A 20264-nucleotide genomic window follows, 5' to 3' on the forward strand; every position below is an offset into this window, starting at 1 on the left:
CAGCTAGCCTGAGGCTACGAGCTCAATCGATGGTCTTGAAAGGCGGTCCCAAACACAGCCGCCCGGATTTGTGCGTGGCTTCCTATTGCTTCACCAATCTATGTCCCCGCCTCCCCTCCCCTCCCCCCCCCGGCCTGTGCACGGAGCACGCTGACGTCACCAAATTTAGAGCGACGCCCCTCTGCACTCTGATTGGTTAGGAGATAACAAGGCTCAAGACCATCGTTCCTGCATGGCTCCCCCAGGCTTTTTTTCTTTTGTAACAAAAAAAAAAGCATGGGTTTCCGAGGCTAGTGAGCAGCTAATCTACGGCACCGTTGGACCGATCAGCGTGAAACTTTTCACTCACTCTCCCTGGAGACCTGTTATAGTGCCACCAGGAGGCTGACTTTTGTAAAGCACATTCTCTGATATTACTTCTAGAAATTTTGTCCAAACCTCACGTAAATCTGTACAAATGATGGATCGGCTACCATTGGCTTCCAAAGTGTGCAGGAGTGGGACACAGAAATTGCACAAAATGTCACAAATCATGAACGCAGCGTCCTATGTATGTATGTTATAATTATCTTGCTCATTGTCTTCATCAGTGAGTGTTGAACTCTAGGATGACATCAAAGTACATGTTAACTTTGTAGTCACTCTTAGCTCTCACAGGGAGCTCTGCAGCACAAATGTCCTTTTTTTTAGGCCACTTGACCTCCTGAAAACTTCTCTCATGTTATTGGACAACTTGTGAGGCGTGTTCCACAGCCAACTGAGTCTGAATGGATAATTATATTAGTTTGTTAGTGATGAAGGTCTGTGTGACCAAATCACTAAATGACAGCCAACCTGTTAGTTTACAACAAACTATTGATTGTCATTGATTTTTATTTAGTTCTTTCAAATATAAATGATAGTTCCTCATTCCCACCCTGTGAATGTCAAATAAATAGCAGCAAACAGGAGAAACAAAGGACATCTTGTCCTGTATTTCAACAGATAAACCATAACAACCAACCAGCTGTTACACTGAAGCTCATTTAGTTTATTATGTTTCTCCTCAGCTCTTCAGAATGAACCAACACACAACACAACAGGTAAGACTGTCTGTCTGTCTGTCTGTCTGTCTGTCTGTCTGTCTGTCTGTCTGTCTGTGTTTAATTAAATCGCAGCTCCTCTAAAACTCTCATATTGTAACCAGTGAAATGTGTAGATATTTGTATTTAAAGTGAATAAAAGGTGAGTCAGTAAATACAGCAGCTTCACTGTGTCAGTGATGTGTTTGACAAAGACAGGAAACACATCCCAACCTTTTTAAACATGGTGATCAATAAGTTTACATTTATAAGGTTATTTATGGATCAATATGTTACATTTATGAGCGTATTAACCCTTTAAGACCTGAGGCCCATTCTACAAATGCCTTCTAAATCAGTAGTTTCCAAACTTCTGCATGCCAGGGACCCCCAAAATGATATGTATTTGGACGTGGACCCCCATCTGAAAATGTGTTGTGTCAGGGACCCCCAGAAGAGAAGATTTGTGTTAAAAGAAATCTGAATGATTCAAAACATTAAAAAAATAGCAGATCTACAAGCTTGCAGCGCGGCACAAAGTGACGCGCTGTGAGCTTGTAGATCTGCTATTTTTGAATAGCCAACGCCAAAATCTAAAATGAAACAGATGCTTTTCCGGTTATTGTATATTTTTAAAGGTAAACCAACTCAAATGTAATGTCTCACTTTCTCCAGAGGTGGAGCCCTTCCTCATCGTAGCCACCTATCGCAACCTGATGAAGATCAGCTTGGACGGCTCCAGCTCCACAGAGCTCAAACAGGTGAAAACCATTAGACATAACAACACATCCTATGTAATCCTATACAATATTCTACACACACTGCTTTTGACATGCTGGAATGTATTCCTGTCTGAGACTAACACAACTGATGTGGTGTGACAGGACTTGAGGTATGTGAGGGCTCTGGACATTGACTATCAGCAGCAGATGATCTACTGGATAGAATGGTACCCCTCCATGATCAGTCGCATGCACATCAATGGCAGTGACGTCCAGGTCAGTGTGACAATGACAACGATGAGGATGAATGACAGGGAAGAGAAACTGATTTCAAACTACTTACAGTACACATGTAATTCAGAGTACTTATACTTGTATTTAAAATACTTTGTGACATCAATGTTAACCCATTAAAACCGGGAACGCATCTGTGTTACCACTTAAACCATTATTTTATACTTTGGCTATTCAAAAATAGCAGATACAAGCTCATAGCGCGGCACCGAGTGCCGCGCTATGAGCTTGTAGATCTTCTATTTTTGAAAAATTGTGAACATGTGTACAAATCTTTTGTTGTATATTTTTTAAAGCAAACATTTTTAACTCAAATATTTTATTCGGGGGGGTCCCTGGAACAAAATATTTTTTGGGGTCCTTGACATGAAAAGGTTTTTCAGAAAACTGTTGGGATTTAGAAGACATTTGTAGAATCCCTCAGAAGCAAAGATTTGAGTTAAAGATGTTCGCTTTAAAAATATATATATTCAAAGATTTGCACACATTTTCCAAAAATAGCAGATATACAAGCTCATAGCGCGGCACCGAGTGTCGCGCTATGAGGTTGTATATCTGCTATTTTTGAATAGCCAAAGGAATCTAAAATGATACAGATGCGTTCCCGGTCTTAATGGGTTAAATATAAAAGCAGAAAACAGGGTGTCTGGTGTTTCAGTCAGTTAGTGTACAGACCATGTGCTCCTTGTGAGCCGTGAGGATATGAGTTTGAATCTGACTCCTGGTCTTGTCTCACATGTTTCTCCTCTTTCTGTCCTTGGTTTCCTGTCTCTCTACACCAGGGCTTCACAAACTGTTACATGACAAGGACCCCAAAATAGACACAGACTCTTGAAAATTTCTAAAAAATTGTGTTGTGAGCTTGTAGATCAGATATTTTCAAAAAGAAACATTCAACATAGAACATTTTTGAAACAAATACATTTGTGAAAAATACTCTACACTACCCTATCAAAAAAGTATTGTAGTAACTGCATAAAAATGATAAAACAATAAAATGGTGAGTATATTCAGAGTACATGTATGGTTGATTGACAGGTCCTTCACAACACGTTGATCAGCTCTCCATCCAGTCTGGCTGTTGATTGGGTGGCAGGAAACCTGTACTGGTGTGACAGTGACAGGGACACCATAGAGGTGTCCAAACTAAACGGGTCGTACAGAACAGTCCTGGTCAACACCGGCCTGGACCAGCCAGAGGCCATGGCTGTGGATGTACGCTACGGGTAAGAGCACTGTGGTGACATCATGAACCTCACACTGTGGTGACATCATGAACCTCACACTGTGTGACATCATGACCCTCACACTGTGGTGACATCATGAACCTCACACTGTGGTGACATCATGAACCTCACACTGTGGTGACATCATGACCCTCACACTGTGGTGACATCATGAACCTCACACTGTGGTGACATCATGAACCTCACACTGTGGTGACATCATGAACCTCACACTGTGGTGATATCATGAACCTCACACTGTGGTGATATCATGAACATCACACTGTGGTGACATCATGAACCTCACACTGTGGTGACATCATGAACCTCACACTGTGGTGATATCATGAACCTCACACTGTGGTGACATCATGAACCTCACACTGTGGTGATATCATGAACCTCACACTGTGATGATATCATGAACCTCACACTGTGGTGACATCATGAACCTCACACTGACTGAATGTATCAACCATCCTGTGAAACACCACGGATACAAGAAGACTGAATTACATCTAAACATTAAACTGATGACATTGCATCATATTATGTACATCTTGTAAAGTGTTAAAAAGACACTTAATAGATGTTTTTGTAGTAGAATAAGAAGCGTAGAGTTTACCTCATGAGGAACATTTAAATAGTATCATGTAAGTTGTCACTCACTGAAAAGTGCACTAAATATAATGTATAATACTTCCTTGTGATTGGCTCTGCTTTCTGGAGCTCCTATGAGGCAAAATACGAACACATGACGCTCAAGTATTCTAAAACAAAATCATACAAAGTACAGTATGTCTGAATTATTGTGAATAATGTGTTGAATGTTGTTATTGTTACTTATTCCTTATGTATCCCTCCCCTCCCCCACGTGGAAGACACATCCCCCTCCACACACACACACACACACACACACACACACACACACACACACACACACACACACACACACACACACACACACACACACACACACACACACACACACACACACACACACACACACACACACTACTTACATGTAAGTGTGAATTACATGTTCACACAATGTAGATAAACTGTTGGCTTCATTGTGTTTTATCATATTGATAGTGGTGGAACAATATGTATTTTTACATATCGTTGATGTCGGGTGGAAAACTGTCCAAAACTGTTACTTTTCAGGAAATGGGAAAAATAATCTGTGTTCAATGTAGTTATTATTTAGTCTCAAGCTCTTTGTTAATACTTTTCATTGGTTAAATATATATAAAACCCAAAGACACACAAAACCACTTTCACTTTCAATAAAAAACAGCAATTATATAAAAAGATCTACAGGCTCACAGTTTGTGACATCGTGACGCATTTTGAGCTTGTACATCGGCTATTTGTGCTACTTTGGTGACACTGTGGTATTGTGGACAATGTAGGCATTAATTTACAAAACAAAACAAACGTTTTTAAATATGGAGATACAAGGTTTCTGCCCGACAACAACAATATGTTACATTGTCAGTAAAGATGTCAAACAGTGACCCTGACTCAGTGTCTCCCTGACAGGTACTTGTACTGGTCAGACAGTGGTAACAACAACCCCCACATAGAGAGGATGGGGATGGACGGCACCAACAGGAGCATCATCGTGAAGGATAAGATCTACAAGCCCTACGGCCTGACGTTAGACTACATCAACGATCACATCTACTGGAGCGACTACAAGGAGAAACACATTGAGTTTGCCAACCTGGATGGAACCAACAGACACACAGGTAACACACACACACACACACACACACACACACACACACACACACACACACACACACACACACACACACACACACACACACACACACACACACACACACACACACACACACGTAAACGCACACACGCACACGCACACACACACACACACACACACACACACACACACACACACACACACACACACACACACACACACACACACACACTAGATTATTTACTTACTGAAGTTCCCCAGGGGTCTATTCTAGGCCCCTCCTTTAATCTTCTTTATTGCATAAAAGGATTACATTAAATATCTTTGCAGAAAATAGCCGATCTACAAGCTCATAACATGTTGCAGAGTGACACGGTTGTGAGCTTGTAGATCTGCTATTTCCGGTGTATGTCTGGCCCAGAATAGGATCACTAGGGTTCATGTGGTTAAATTAACACTCCAGAGTGTTACTGTGTATAAGAATGGATTATCTTCATTTTTACATGAAGAAAAAAACAAGGAAAACAGTGAGAATATTATTTACTCTTGTAAACTTTATTGATGCATTTTAACTCTTGTTATAATATTCTTTATAATACTTTGTTCATGTATTTTATAATATTTTGACTCTTTTGGTTTTGTGTGTCTGTAGTTGTGAGTCAGGACATCCAGAACATCATGTCTATTACTCTGTTTGAGGATCACATCTACTGGATAGACTGGGGGACCCGCTCCATCTACAGAGCCAACAAGACTCAGGGAACCAACAAGCCCAGTCTCATCAGCAACCTGAACAGACCATCTGACCTCCACATGTATCACCCCTCTAGACAACCTGAGGGTCTGTACCACCTACTGTATACAACTCTCTCACTATTCACTCTCACTGGGGGCGGCCATAGCTGAGTGGTTAGAGAGCCCGGCTGGGCAGCCAGAGGCTCTACAGCAGGGGTCTTCAACAGGGGGTCCTCAGAGTTACTACAGGGGGTCCGCCAAATCTTTGTGTGATATGATTTTTTTTTTTACCTTAACCACTTGAACCCTAGCATCCCTTTTCTGAGGAGAACTTTAGCCAAAAATAGCAGATCTACAAGCTCACAACGCCTCGCGCTGCGAGGCGTTGTGAGCTTGTAAATCGGCTATTTTTGGCAAAGAGGTTTAGGTGTAGAGGGAAAAAAGAGCAGTACCAAGTAAACAAAAAAAGTTTAATCTGAAACTAAATTCAATACAATATAGAAGGGGTCCCTGCTTCATCTCTCTCTCAGCTAGGGGGTCCTTGGCCTGAAAAGGTTGAAGACCCCTGCTCTACAGTAGTTGTAGCAGGTTCCATTCCAGCAATGTGTCCATGTGTGTCCCTGAGCAAGACTCTGAACCCCTAATAGCTCTCAAAGCGCCGTAGAATGACTGCTCACTGCTCCTATAGTTATAGGATGGGTAAATGTTGTTCTGTTATAACAACACATATGGATCACATGTATGTGTATCACTGCTTCAACATCAACATCTTGTTTACAATATTCATCATAACTTTCAATGGATGAATTACTGTTTGTGATTTAGTTTTTCCTATAGCAAGGTTAGAGGAGCATTTACACTGCAACCTCCTAGTCGTTTACAGGCAGACAGGGACTGTTTTCTTGTAGAAATTATTCTGAAATTGATGTTAAATACAGTTTTAATTGGGTTGTCTATGATTGTCATGTTGCCGTATTTGGTGTTTATCAAAGCAATAAACCATGTGAGGTGGTGGTTTACAGTGATTGTAGAACAGCTAGAGGGTTGTAGTCACTCTGCTCTGCATCGTTCCTAACAACACCTCATAGCTGCTCTAAACTCACATTAAACCACAGCCTGGTGTGGCTTATTGCTTTATTCTAACATATAGGTGTGTGTTCTCATGTTTGTTCCATGTGTGCATGTTTTCTCCACCCTGCAGTGGCCGGTCACCCGTGTCAGACCAACAATGGAGGCTGCAGTAACCTGTGTCTGCTCTCACCTGGAGGAGGCTACAAGTGTTCCTGTCCCGCCCACTTCTACTTGGCAGCTGATGGCAAGCAGTGCATGTCCAACTGCACTGCCAGCCAGGTGATTCACCTCGCCTTCACTTGTGTTACGCTGTATGACTTTATGTCTCATGTCTGCTTTTGATACATTACTGATTCTAAACATAATCCTCTGTCTCCCCCATCAGTTTGTTTGTAAGACCTACAAGTGCATTCCGTTGTCATGGAAATGTGACACAGTAGATGACTGTGGGGACCGGTCAGACGAACCTGCAGACTGCTGTGAGTTGAGACAGAAATATGACCTCATTATTCATGCTTTATTATCAGTGTTGAGACTAATGTGTTTTTTTCCAGTTTGATCATATTGTTACAATTACTGACATTTAAATGGCCACGATACCGGTTACTTCACGCGAAAATAGCCGACAACTTCAGAGGATTAAAGGTTTATTATGATCATCTACTCTCACACTAGACCTGTCTGTGACCTCCCCTCTGCTCACTACAGCTGCGGGACTTGATCCAGTCACCATGTTGTTGTTAAGATAGGACTGAGGGTCCAGTCACCATGTTGTTGTTAAGATAGGACTGAGGGTCCAGTCACCATGTTGTTGTTAAGATAGGACGGAGTTATAGGGGTTTTAGAGAAGGAGATAGAACAGAAGCGGATGGGGAGCCATGTTTTTTGGCACGGTGATCTATAAATACTCAGAATCACCGTGGGTGATTCCAGAGCTGCTCCATCCCCTCCTGTGTGGAAAAAAACAAAAGAGACTGAAAATACGGTTCAGACCGTGTTTGGCACCAAAGCGCTTACTCTGTGAAAACACGGTTCAGACCGTGTTTGGTACCCGATGTGTTAAGATAGGACTGAGGGTCCAGTCACCATGTTGTTGTTAAGATAGGACTGAGGGTCCGTCCAGTGACCATGTTGTTGTTACACAGACAGACAGACAGACAGACAGACAGACAGACAGACAGACAGACAGACAGACAGACAGTCAGACAGACAGACACTCTGACAACAGGTATAAAGTGTATCTCATAACATGGTGGGAATGAGGGATTCTGTGGTGCTGATTGGTTACCAGCTGGTGTGTGAGTGGTGATTGGTTGTGGTTGATTACTGGGTGGAACTAGCTGGTTTGGTCATCCTGGTACACAGAGGGGTCAAGGGTCAGATATATTTATACAGAGCTTAGTATGGAGTCTAATATAACAGTGGTTTCATGTCAACGACCCCAAAATAATTTATACTGAACATATTTTGTGGCAGGGACAAGATTTGTGTTGTTAAAATGATCCAAAACTATTCCTAAATGTTTTGAAAATAGCCAATCTACAAGCTCACATTGGTCACATCATGCAGTATACACACTATTATACACACTATACATTATGATGTTGGCCATTGCTTATAAATAACGATCAGAAGGTTAAAAATACAGGATACCAGTCATGTGGTTAATAAGATGTTAAGATGTTCTGTTTGTTTATTTATGTTCTAGTATAGGCCAGTAGTTCTCAAAGAAACCAAATGGACCCTTAAAAGGTCTGTAACTCATAGAGTGTATACATACATGGAACCAAATGGACCCCTAACGGTCCATTTGGTTCCATTTATGAGAGTGTATTCACCTTATCCCTGACCACGCCCACCGTGGGTGTGGCCAGGTATGGGGGGGGGGGGGGGTTCCTGTTTACCCCTTGATACTATTTAGTAGAATTAGTTGCTTCTTTGGGGCTTGTTTTCATAGACCTAGCCGCTTGTTTTCCTTGCAAAATCTGGCAACACACTGATTACCTGTATTACACCTGCAGCCTTTTTATTGATTTATTGTTGTTGTTTTTTTTTGGGTGCGTTGCTGTCCGGCAGGAACCAGCCAATCTGGGAACCCAGAGCCAGTGAGAATGAAAAACAGCGCCCTCTGCTGTTTGTACTATCTCTCACTGGCTCTGGGACAATGGCGACGTAGCACCCGTGCGCAAAGGAAACCGGGGTTTTGGTCTGCCTTCAGCTTTCACTTCCGGTGGTGCCACTATGTTTTCATTCCCACTAACAATATTTCTACACGGAACACTAACACCACTTCTCCCAGAGAACATGGATCGTTTTGGTTATAAGCCCACTTGTTTCTATGATGAAAGAGTAAGTTAACATGTGAATATCTTTCCGTGGTTTTGTCTTCGCTATTGTTAAATTAGTTTGGGTTTGTTTCGAGGGGAAAGATCGACGGACACGTGAATCCCGCCCACTACATTTGATTGGGTAAAGCGCGGCCTGCTTCCTGATCTGAAGGCACGCCCACTTGTAGCCCAGTGCGTACATGTTATGACGAGCCTTCACGACAGATTCCAACGCAGAGCAGAATCTGTTCTTGAGAGATTAGGAACCAGCTAACTACATTTTTCCGCTTTTGCATTTTTTTTCCATAAATCAGGGCCATTGAACACCCTTTACGTCTGTGTGCTGATTACAAAATTATTGAACCAATGAAAAGTATTAAAAAGTGCTTCTGACAAAACCATCTAACTCCATTGGATCCTCAAACTGTCTGCTAAACCAGCTAAGTTCACCAAAGGGGGGGTGGAGTTAGCTGGTTTAGCTGACTCCAGGCTCCACCCCCTTTTGACCTCCAACCTCATTGTGAGCTTGGAGATCCATTCAGCTGTTCTTATCGATGATGAACAAAACCTCCTAAATCCACATTTTTTTTGTTTTTGTCATTTCCTGGAAAATGAACATTTTGGAGTTAGCTGGTTGCTGCCAGACAGCAGAGATATACTGGTGCTGTGAGGGGGTTTAGGAGGTGAATGAGACACTAACAGTGAATCACAGCAGCAGTGGTGCTGCTGATGTTGTGAGAAAGCAGTGAGGTTTCATGTAATATCTCCGCCAGTGAGGACTGCCGAAGGCCGGAGACTACGATTTCACCCCTGTTCATCCGTGTGTCTGTGAGCAGCTAATCTACGGCACCGTTGGACCGATCAGCGTGAAACTTTGCACACCACTCTCCCTGGGGACCTGTTGTAGCGCCACCAGGAGGCCGACTTTTGTAAAGCACATTCTCTGATATTACTTTGTAACAATCGCCCTTCTGAAGGGAAAATTATTAACTAAAAGGAAAATCAACAGGATCGGCAGGATTTAATTTAAGTGAATTTATTTAAGCCACAAAATAATAAATGACCATTGCAAAAATGGCAAAACAAATAATATACTCAGGGCTTTAAATCACTTCTGTCCCTATCTCTTTCCCTACTAAACAAACAAACACACAAATCAACAACCCAAATGTTCCTCTCACGAACCCCTCACATCACAGATTCACCCGTGAACAATATACAAGGTGACAACTTCAGTTATACAGTCGGAGCGCTGCACGGTCAGTCGCTTACTCGCTTTGTCAAACAATAATAAAGAACTCCTCCTTATGATCCGAACGGCCTCTCGTGGGGCGCGGTCTCGAGAGTGTCTATTGTCTTTATATCCAAACGAAAAGGTAAACGTCTTCCGCACTGGCGTCCAAATAATAGCTAAAGTTCGGGCGGGGTACCCCTAATTTGTAATCCACAAAGAAAATGGACGTTTGGTTTTGCCTCACCAGCCGCGGCTCCTCCCGACTGGCACCTCGCTCACAAACTCCACAACGTTCGAATCCCGCAGCACGGCAGCAACGGCAGGTCCGATGGGCTCGAACGTTCTCTGTTGGTGGCTGCAGTTTACTATTATGTATAAATGTTGTTCCTTAAACTCAGTAATACTGGCGCCTGGAGGAGATCTCCTCTTTCTCTCTCCTGTCGCTTCTGCTACACAGGTTTGGGTGATCTGAGCTCTGCGCGCACCACACCCTCTATTTGTCAAGTAGAGTGTGGCATCAATCACTCAATCACCCCAGTGATCAGCCCCATTACCTCACGTGAATAGGAAATGTTCATATATTTCACAGTGTCCAACATGTCACATATCACACGTATATAATAACATGCATAGATAGGTCAGATGTCACATATCAATCGGACATAGTAACACCCATAGATCAGGCAGATAAATATAATGTGCATTTTGTCACAACTTCTACAAATTGTGTCCAAACCTCGCGTAAATCTGTACAAATGATGTATCGGCTACCATTGGCTTCCAAAGTGTGCAGGAGTGGGACACAAAAGATTGCACAAAATGTCACAAATCATGAACGCAGCGTACTATGAATGTATGTTATAATTATCTTGCTCATTGTCTTCATCAGTGAGTGTTGAACTCTAGGATGACATCAAAGTACATGTTAACTTAGTCACTCTTAGCTCTCACAGGGAGCTCTGCAGCACAAATGTCCTTTTCTTGAGGCCACTTGACCTCCTGAAAACTTCTCTCATGTTATTTGACAACTTGTCAGGCGTGTTCCACAGCCAGCTGAGTTTCAAGGATAATTATATTAGTTTTGTTAGTGATGAAGGTCTGTGTGACCAAATCACTAAATGACAACAAACCTGTTAGCTTACAACAAACTATTGATTGTCATTGACTTTTATTTTGTTAGTTCTGATATAAATGATAGTTCCTCATTCCAACCCTGTGAATGTCAAATAAATAGCAGCAAACAGGAGAATCAAAGGACATCTTGTCCTGTATTTCAACAGATAAACCACAACAACCAACCAGCTGTTACACTGAAGCTCATTTAGTTTGTTATGTTTCTCCTCAGCTCTTCAGAATGAACCAACACACAACACAACAGGTAAGACTGTCTGTGTGTCTGTCTGTGTGTCTGTCTGTGTGTCTGTCTGTCTGTCTGTCTGTCTGTCTGTCTGTCTGTCTGTCTGTCTGTCTGTGTTAAGCCCCCTGTGTTAAGCCCCTTAAAAACATTAATCTAAAACTCTCATATTGTAACCAATGAAATATGTAGATATTTGTATTTAAAGTGAATAAAAGGTGAGTCAGTAAATACAGCAGCTTCACTGTGTCAGTGATGTGTTTGACAAAGAGAGGAAACACATCCCAACCTTTTTAAACATGGTGATCAATAAGTTTACATTTATAAGGTTATTTATGGATCAATATGTTACATTTATGAGCGTATTAACCCATTAAGACCTGAGGCCCATTCTACAAATGCCTTCTAAATCATTAGTTTCCAAACTTCTGCATGCCAGGGACCCCCAAAATGATATGTATTTGGACGTGGACCCCCATCTGAAAATGTGTTGTGTCAGGGACCCCCAGAAGAGAAGATTTGTGTTAAAATAAATCTGAATTATACTTTTTTTTTCAAACAATTTTTCAAAAATGTTCAAAAATAGCAGATCTACAAGCTTGCAGTGCGGCACGAATTGACACGCTGTGAGCTTGTAGATCTGATATTTTAGAATAGCCAACGCTAAAATGTAAAATGAAACGGATGTTTTCCAAGTGTTTCTATATTTTTAAAGGTAAACCAACTCAAATGTAATGTCTCACTTTCTCCAGAGGTGGAGCCCTTCCTCATCGTAGCCACCCAGTACAACCTGATGAAGATCAGCTTGGACGGCTCCAGCTCCACAGAGCTCAAACAGGTGAAAACCATTAGACATAACAACACATCCTATGTAATCCTATACAATATTATACACACACTGCTTTTGACATGCTGGAATGTATTCCTGTCTGAGACTAACACAACTGATGTGGTGTGACAGGACTTGAAGGATGTGAGGGCTCTGGACTTTGACTATCAGCAGCAGATGATCTACTGGGCAGAACGGGACCACTCCATGATCAGTCGCATGCACATCAATGGCGGTGACGTCCAGGTCAGTGTGACAATGACAACGATGAGGATGAATGACAGGGAAGAGAAACTGAATTCAAACTACTTACAGTACACATGTAATTCAGAGTACTTATACTTGTATTTAAAATACTTTGTGACATCAGTGTACAGTGTTAACCCATTAAAACCGGGAACACATCTGTATTACCACTTAAACCATTATTTTATACTTTGGCTATTCAAAAATAGCAGATATACAAGCTCATAGCGCGGCACCGAGTGCCGCGCTATGAGCTTGTAGATCTTCTATTTTTGAAAAATCGTGAAAATGTGTGCAAATCTTTTGTTGTATATTTTTTTAAAGTGAACATTTTTAACTCAAATATTTGTTTCTGGGGGGTCCCTGGAACAAAATATTTGTTTGGGGTTCTTGACATGAAAAGGTTTGAGCACCACTGATATATTAGGGTTAGGGTTAGTTTGCATAAGTTTTTCAGAAAACTGTTAGGATTTAGAAGACATTTGTAGAATCCCCCAGAAGCAAAGATTTGAGTTAAAGATGTTCGCTTTAAAAATATATATATTCAAAGATTTGCACACATTTTCAACATTTTTCAAAAATAGTAGATATACAAGCTCGTAGCAATTTTTGAATAGCCAAAGAAATATGAAATGACACAGATGCGGTCCAAGTCTTAATGGGTTAAATATAAAAGCAGAAAACAGGGTGTCTGGTGTTTCAGTCAGTTAATGTACAGACCATGCGCTCCTTGTGAGCCGTGAGGATGTGAGTTTGAATCTGACTCCTGGTCTTGTCTCACATGTTTCTCCTCTTTCTGTCCTTGGTTTCCTGTCTCTCTACACCAGGGCTTCACAAACTGTTACATGACAAGGACCCCAAAATAGATACAGACTCTGGCTGGGGCCCACAATCAAAAAAATGGTGTTGTGAGCTTGTAGATCAGATATATAAATAAAAATAAATAAAAATAGAACATTTTTGAAACAAAATACATTTGTGAACACTGCTCTACACTACCCTATCAAAAAACTATTATAGTAACTGCATAAAAATGATAAAACAATAAAATGGTGAGTATATTCAGAGTACATGTATGGTTGATTGACAGGTCCTTCACAACACGTTGATCAGCTATCCATCCAGTCTGGCTGTTGATTGGGTGGCAGGAAACCTGTACTGGTGTGACAGAGGCAGTGACACCATAGAGGTGTCCAAACTAAACGGGTCATACAGAACAGTCCTGGTCAACACCGGCCTGGACCAGCCAGAGGCCATGGCTGTGGATGTACGCTACGGGTAAGAGCACTGTGGTGACATCATGAACCTCACACTGTGGTGACATCATGAACCTCACACTGTGGTGACATCATGAACCTCACACTGTGGTGACATCATGAACCTCACACTGTGGTGACATCATGAACCTCACACTGCGGTGACATCATGAACCTCACACTGTGGTGACATCATGAACCTCACACTGACTGAATGTATCAACCATTCTGTGAAACACCACGGATACAAGAAGACTGAATTACATCTAAACATTAAACTGATGACATTGCATCATATTCTGTACATCTTGTAAAGTGTTAAAAAGTCACTTAATAGATGTTTTTGTTGTAGAATAAGAAGGGTAGAGTTTACCTCATGAGGAACATTTAAATAGTATCATGTAAGTTGTCACTCACTGAAAAGTGCACTAGATATAATGTATAATACTTCCTTGTGATTGGCTCTGCTTTCTGGAGCTCCTATGAGTCAAAATACGAACACATGACGCCCAAGTATTCTAAAACAAAAGTGGAGCTTACTATGTAACCGTGCTCGGGTTGTGTGTGTGTGTGTGTGTGTGTGTGTGTGTGTGTGTGAGACAGTCTCTGTGTGCATGCACTGTGTGCATGCACATGCCAGAGTGCAGGAATTTAGACAATGCTCTGATTAAAATGCACAACAGCCTGCAAAACACACACACACACACACACACACACACACACACACACAGTCAATGTTCTCTCCCCATCACGGTGAAATAACACGGATTACAAGTCCGTAAATACACAATATTTTCGAGCTGCGTTCGCTTCCAGCGTTCGCGCGTCTTACTTGTCATATTGATAGTGGTGGAACAATACATTTTTACATATCGTTGATGTCGGGTGGAAAACTCATATGTCCAAAACTGTTACTTTTCAGGAAATGGGAAAAATAATCTGTGTTCCAATGTAGTTATTATTTAGTCTCAAGCTCTTTGTTAATACTTTTCATCAGTTAAATATATATAAAAGCCAAAGACACACAAAACCACTTTCACTTTCAATAAAAAACAGCAATTATATAAAAAGATCTACAGGCTCACAGTGTGTGACATCGTGACGCATTGTGAGCTTGTACATCGGCTATTTGTGCTACTTTAGTGACACTGTGGTATTGTGGACAATGTAGGCATTAATTTACAAAATAAAACAAAAGTTTTTAAATATGGAGATACAAGGTGTTTGCCCGACAACAACAATATGTTACATTGTCAGTAAAGATGTCAAACAGTGACCCTGACTCAGTGTCTCCCTGACAGGTACTTGTACTGGTCAGACGCAGGTGACAACAACCCCCACATAGAGAGGATGGGGATGGACGGCACCAACAGGAGCATCATCGTGAAGGATAAGATCTACAAGCCCTACGGCCTGACGTTAGACTACATCAACAATCACATCTACTGGAGCGACACCAAGGAGAAACACATTGAGTTTGCCAACCTGGATGGAACCAACAGACACACAGGTAACACACACACACACACACACACACACACACACACACAAACACACAAACAAACAAACAAACAAACAAACAAACAAACAAACACACACACACACACACACACACACACACACACACACACACACACACACACACACACACACACACACACACACACACACACACACACACGCACATGTACTGGAAGAAGTACTAGATTATTTACTTACTGGAGTTCCCCAGGGGTCTATTCTAGGCCCCTCCTTTAATCTTCTTTATTGCATAAAAGGATTACATTAAATATCTTTGCAGAAAATAGCCGATCTGCAAGCTCATAACATGTTGCAGAGTGACACGTTGTGAGCTTGTAGATCTGCTATTTCCGGTGTATGTCTGGCCCAGAATAGGATCACTAGGGTTCATGTGGTTAAATTAACACTCCAGAGTGTTACTGTGTATAAGAATGGATTATGTTAATTTTTACATGAAGAAAAAAACAAGGAAAACAGTGAGAATATTATTTACTTTTGTAAACTTTATTGATGCATTTTAACTCTTGTTATAATATTCTTTATAATACTTTGTTCATGTATTTTATAATATTTTGACTCTTTTGGTTTTGTGTGTCTGTAGTTGTGAGTCAGGACATACAGTCTATTACTCTGTTTGAGGATCACATCTACTGGATAGGCTGGAACTCCATCTACAGAGCCAACAAGACTCAGGGAACCAACAAGACCAGACTCATCAGCAACCTGTTCGATCCATCTGACCTCCACATGTATCACCCCTCTAGACAACCTGAGGGTCTGTACCACCTACTGTATACAACACTCTCACTATTCACGGCTCTACAGCAGGGGTCTTCAACAGGGGGTCCTCAGAGTTACTACAGGGGGTCCGCCAAATCTTTGTGTGATATGATTTTTTTTTTTACCTTAACCACTTGAACCCTAGCATCCCTTTTCTGAGGAGAACTTTAGCCAAAAATAGCAGATCTACAAGCTCACAACGCCTCGCGCTGCGAGGCGTTGTGAGCTTGTAAATCGGCTATTTTTGGCAAAGAGGTTTAGGAGTAGAGGGAAAAAAGAGCAGTACCAAGTAAACAAAAAAAGTTTAATCTGAAACTAAATTCAATACAATATAGAAGGGGTCCCTGCTTCATCTCTCTCTCAGCTAGGGGGTCCTTGGCCTGAAAAGGTTGAAGACCCCTGCTCTACAGTAGTTGTAGCAGATTCCATTCCAGCAATGTGTCCATGTGTGTCCCTGAGCAAGACTCTGAACCCCTAATAGCTCTCAGAGCGCCGTAGAATGACTGCTCACTGCTCCTAGTAGTTATAGGATGGGTAAATGTTGTTCTGTTATAACCACACATATGGATCACATGTATGTGTATCACTGCTTCAACATCTTGTTTACAATATTCATCATAACTTTCAATGGATGAATTACTGTTTGTGATTTAGTTTTTCCTATAGCAAGGTTAGAGGAGCATTTACACTGCAACCTCCTAGTTGTGTACAGGCAGACAGGGACTGTTTTCTTGTAGAAATTATTCTGATATTGATGTTAAATACAGTTTTAATTGGGTTGTCTATGATTGTCATGTTGCCATATTTGGTGTTTTATCAAAGCAATAAACCATGCGAGTCGGTGGTTTACAGTGATTGTAGAACAGTTAGAGGGTTGTAGTCACTCTGCTCTGCATCGTTCCTAACAACACCTCATAGCTGCTCTAAACTCACATTAAACCACAGCCTGGTGTGGCTTATTGCTTTATTCTAACATATAAGTGTGTGTTCTCATGTTTGTTCCATGTGTGCAGTGGCCGGTCACCCGTGTCAGACCAACAATGGAGGCTGCAGTAACCTGTGTCTGCTCTCACCTGGAGGAGGCTACAAGTGTTCCTGTCCCGCCCACTTCTACTTGGCAGCTGATGGCAAGCAGTGCATGTCCAACTGCACTGCCAGCCAGGTGATTCACCTCGCCTTCACTTGTGTTACGCTGTATGACTTTATGTCTCATGTCTGCTTTTGATACATTACTGATTCTAAACATAATCCTCTGTCTCCCCCATCAGTTTGTTTGTATGAAGGAAAAGTGCATTCCATTGTCTTGGAAATGTGACACGATAGACGACTGTGAGAACTGCTGTGAGTTGAGACCTCATATGCACATGCACACGCACACGCGCGCACACACACACACACACACACACACACACACACACACACACACACACACACACACACACACACACACACACACACACACACACACACACAGAGACAGACAGACACACAGACACACACACACACACACACACACACACACACACACACACACACACACACACACACACACACACACACACACACACACACATTGTTGGTACTGAACGATGGACAGTTGTGTGTTGTGTACCTTAGAGAGTTGATGAAGCTACAGGAAGACTGTGGTCACTTGTGGCTTCAGTCAGTGGTCTAAAGTAACTAAAAGTGCATTTACTCAAGTACTGTACTTAAGTAAAGTTTTGAGGTATTTTTACTTTACTGGAGTATTTCCAATTTCCAATACTTTTACTTCTACTCCACTACATCTCGGAGGTAATTATTGTACTTTGACTCCACTACAATTATTTGAAAACTTTAGATACTAGTTACTTTGTAGATATAGATTATTACATTATAAAACATACATGAACCACTTTAGCTCTATTTTATAAATAGGCTATTTGAAAATAGCCGACCTACAAGCTCACAACGCGTCGCATCGCGATGCGTTGTGAGCTTGTAGATCTGCTATTTTCAAACCTTTTAGTACTTTTACTTTTGGTACTTTAAGTACATTTTGATGCCAATACTTTTATACCTTTACTTTACTTTTACTTAAGTAAAGAATGTGAGTACTTTTTCCACCACTGGCTTCAGTCAACAACTTACACAGTCTGCTTGATATTTATGACAAACTTCAACACACTTGATGATGTCACATGACATAAGATGAAGTTACACCACACAGAGTAGCAGGTGCATGGCTTGTTTTTTATTAGTGTCCAAAATATGAACTGTCAAATGTGATAGGAATCTAATCATTTTTATTCAGCATTGAGAGTAGTAGGGCAGATGTAGCAAAAGGATATACAGTGAGATTCATGCCTTTTTCTTTTTCTTACATACAGGAACAAACAGTGCAATATAAAACAATTCACACCCAACATGACATTTAACACACAACTTAGGGACAAGGATGGTTCAGTTTTGAACAACACTCAACTCTCTCCCCGTACCCTCCCTCCCTCATGGGTCTTTAGTCACCGTTCACCGTACCCTCCCTCCCTCATGGGTCTTTAGTCACCCCGTACCCTCCCTCCCTCATGGGTCTTTAGTCACCCCGTACCCTCCCTCCCTCATGGGTCTTTAGTCACCCCGTACCCTCCCTCCCTCATGGGTCTTTAGTCACCCCGTACCCTCCCTCCCTCATGGGTCTTTAGTCACCGTTCACCGTACCCTCCCTCCCTCATGGGTCTTTAGTCACCCCGTACCCTCCCTCCCTCATGGGTCTTTAGTCACCCCGTACCCTCCCTCCATCATGGGCCTTTAGTCACCCCGTACCCTCCCTCCCTCATGGGTCTTTAGTCACCGTTCACCGTACCCTCCCTCCCTCATGGGTCTTTAGTCACCCCGTACCCTCCCTCCCTCATGGGTCTTTAGTCACCCCGTACCCTCCCTCCCTCATGGGTCTTTAGTCACCGTTCACCGTACCCTCCCTCCCTCATGGTCTTTAGTCACCGTTCACCGTACCCTCCCTCCCTCATGGGTCTTTAGTCACCCCGTACCCTCCCTCCCTCATGGTCTTTAGTCACCGTTCACCGTACCCTCCCTCCCTCATGGGTCTTTAGTCACCCCGTACCCTCCCTCCCTCATGGGTCTTTAGTCACCCCGTACCCTCCCTCCCTCATGGGTCTTTAGTCACCGTTCACCGTATTTGCTCTATCAACAAACCATATTTCCTAAAATTGTTGTCAATACTGTATACATATTATTTTAATCTATTTTGATATAAATCATAAATTCCATCATTAACACATTGCATGCCAATCGCGTAGATCTACGCGAACCTAAATGAAGCCACAGCGTGCCAATCACGTAGCCTACGCGAAGTGGTCTTTTTTTTTTCTCTCTCGCAGTGACACCTTTCATTGTAGCACTCTCTCGCAGTGACACATTTCATTGTAGCACTCTCTCGCAGTGACACATTTCATTGTAGCACTCTCTCGCAGTGACACATTTCATTGTAGCACACCCGGATACGGAAATGACGTCAATCGAAGATTTTTGTTCCCATCTGCCGCCGCTCTAAAGCTTCAGCTAAATCACCATTATCTCTGTGTTAGGATCTGTGTTAATTATCAGTCATTCCCAGCTTGTGAATATCAAATAAATATCATCAAACAGGAGAAACAAAGGATGTATTTCAACACATCAACAAGCTGCTGTATTGGTAGAGAGGATCCATGTTCTCTGTTACAGTGAAACTCATTTATTTGATGATTTTTCTCCTCAGCTCTCCAGGTTAAACCAACACATAACTCAACAGGTAAACAAAGATGAAAGAAGAACAACTGATCATAGATTACAGTGTTGTAATAAAATTATGTAATGTTGTAATGAAAGTAAATCTGCTTTAAT

General features: G+C 41.9%; 2 protein-coding genes across 2 annotated transcripts in view; one reads left to right on the plus strand and one right to left on the minus strand.

The window, feature by feature from the left end:
* Window positions 1-20264, minus strand: part of LOC308075295 (uncharacterized protein) — a gene marked incomplete at its 3' end in the record, with an annotated part of 215821 nt that overhangs the window by 122573 nt on the left and 72984 nt on the right. The window lies entirely within an intron of this gene.
* The window catches only part of LOC308104486 (uncharacterized protein), a gene marked incomplete at its 5' end in the record, with an annotated part of 29536 nt that continues 12552 nt past the window's right edge, over window positions 3281-20264 (plus strand). The window contains 7 exons of the mRNA XM_080454921.1: window positions 3281-3303; window positions 4849-5057; window positions 5685-5873; window positions 10365-10424; window positions 10857-10903; window positions 12715-12828; window positions 16245-16380. Coding sequence (XP_080311047.1) covers window positions 3281-3303; window positions 4849-5057; window positions 5685-5873; window positions 10365-10424; window positions 10857-10903; window positions 12715-12828; window positions 16245-16380 — 778 coding nt within the window. The remainder of the gene's footprint in view (window positions 3304-4848; window positions 5058-5684; window positions 5874-10364; window positions 10425-10856; window positions 10904-12714; window positions 12829-16244; window positions 16381-20264) is intronic.

The sequence above is a fragment of the Gymnoscopelus braueri genome, assembly GCF_963280865.1.
Source record: "Gymnoscopelus braueri genome assembly, chromosome: 2".
Classification (NCBI taxonomy): Eukaryota; Metazoa; Chordata; class Actinopteri; order Myctophiformes; family Myctophidae; genus Gymnoscopelus; species Gymnoscopelus braueri.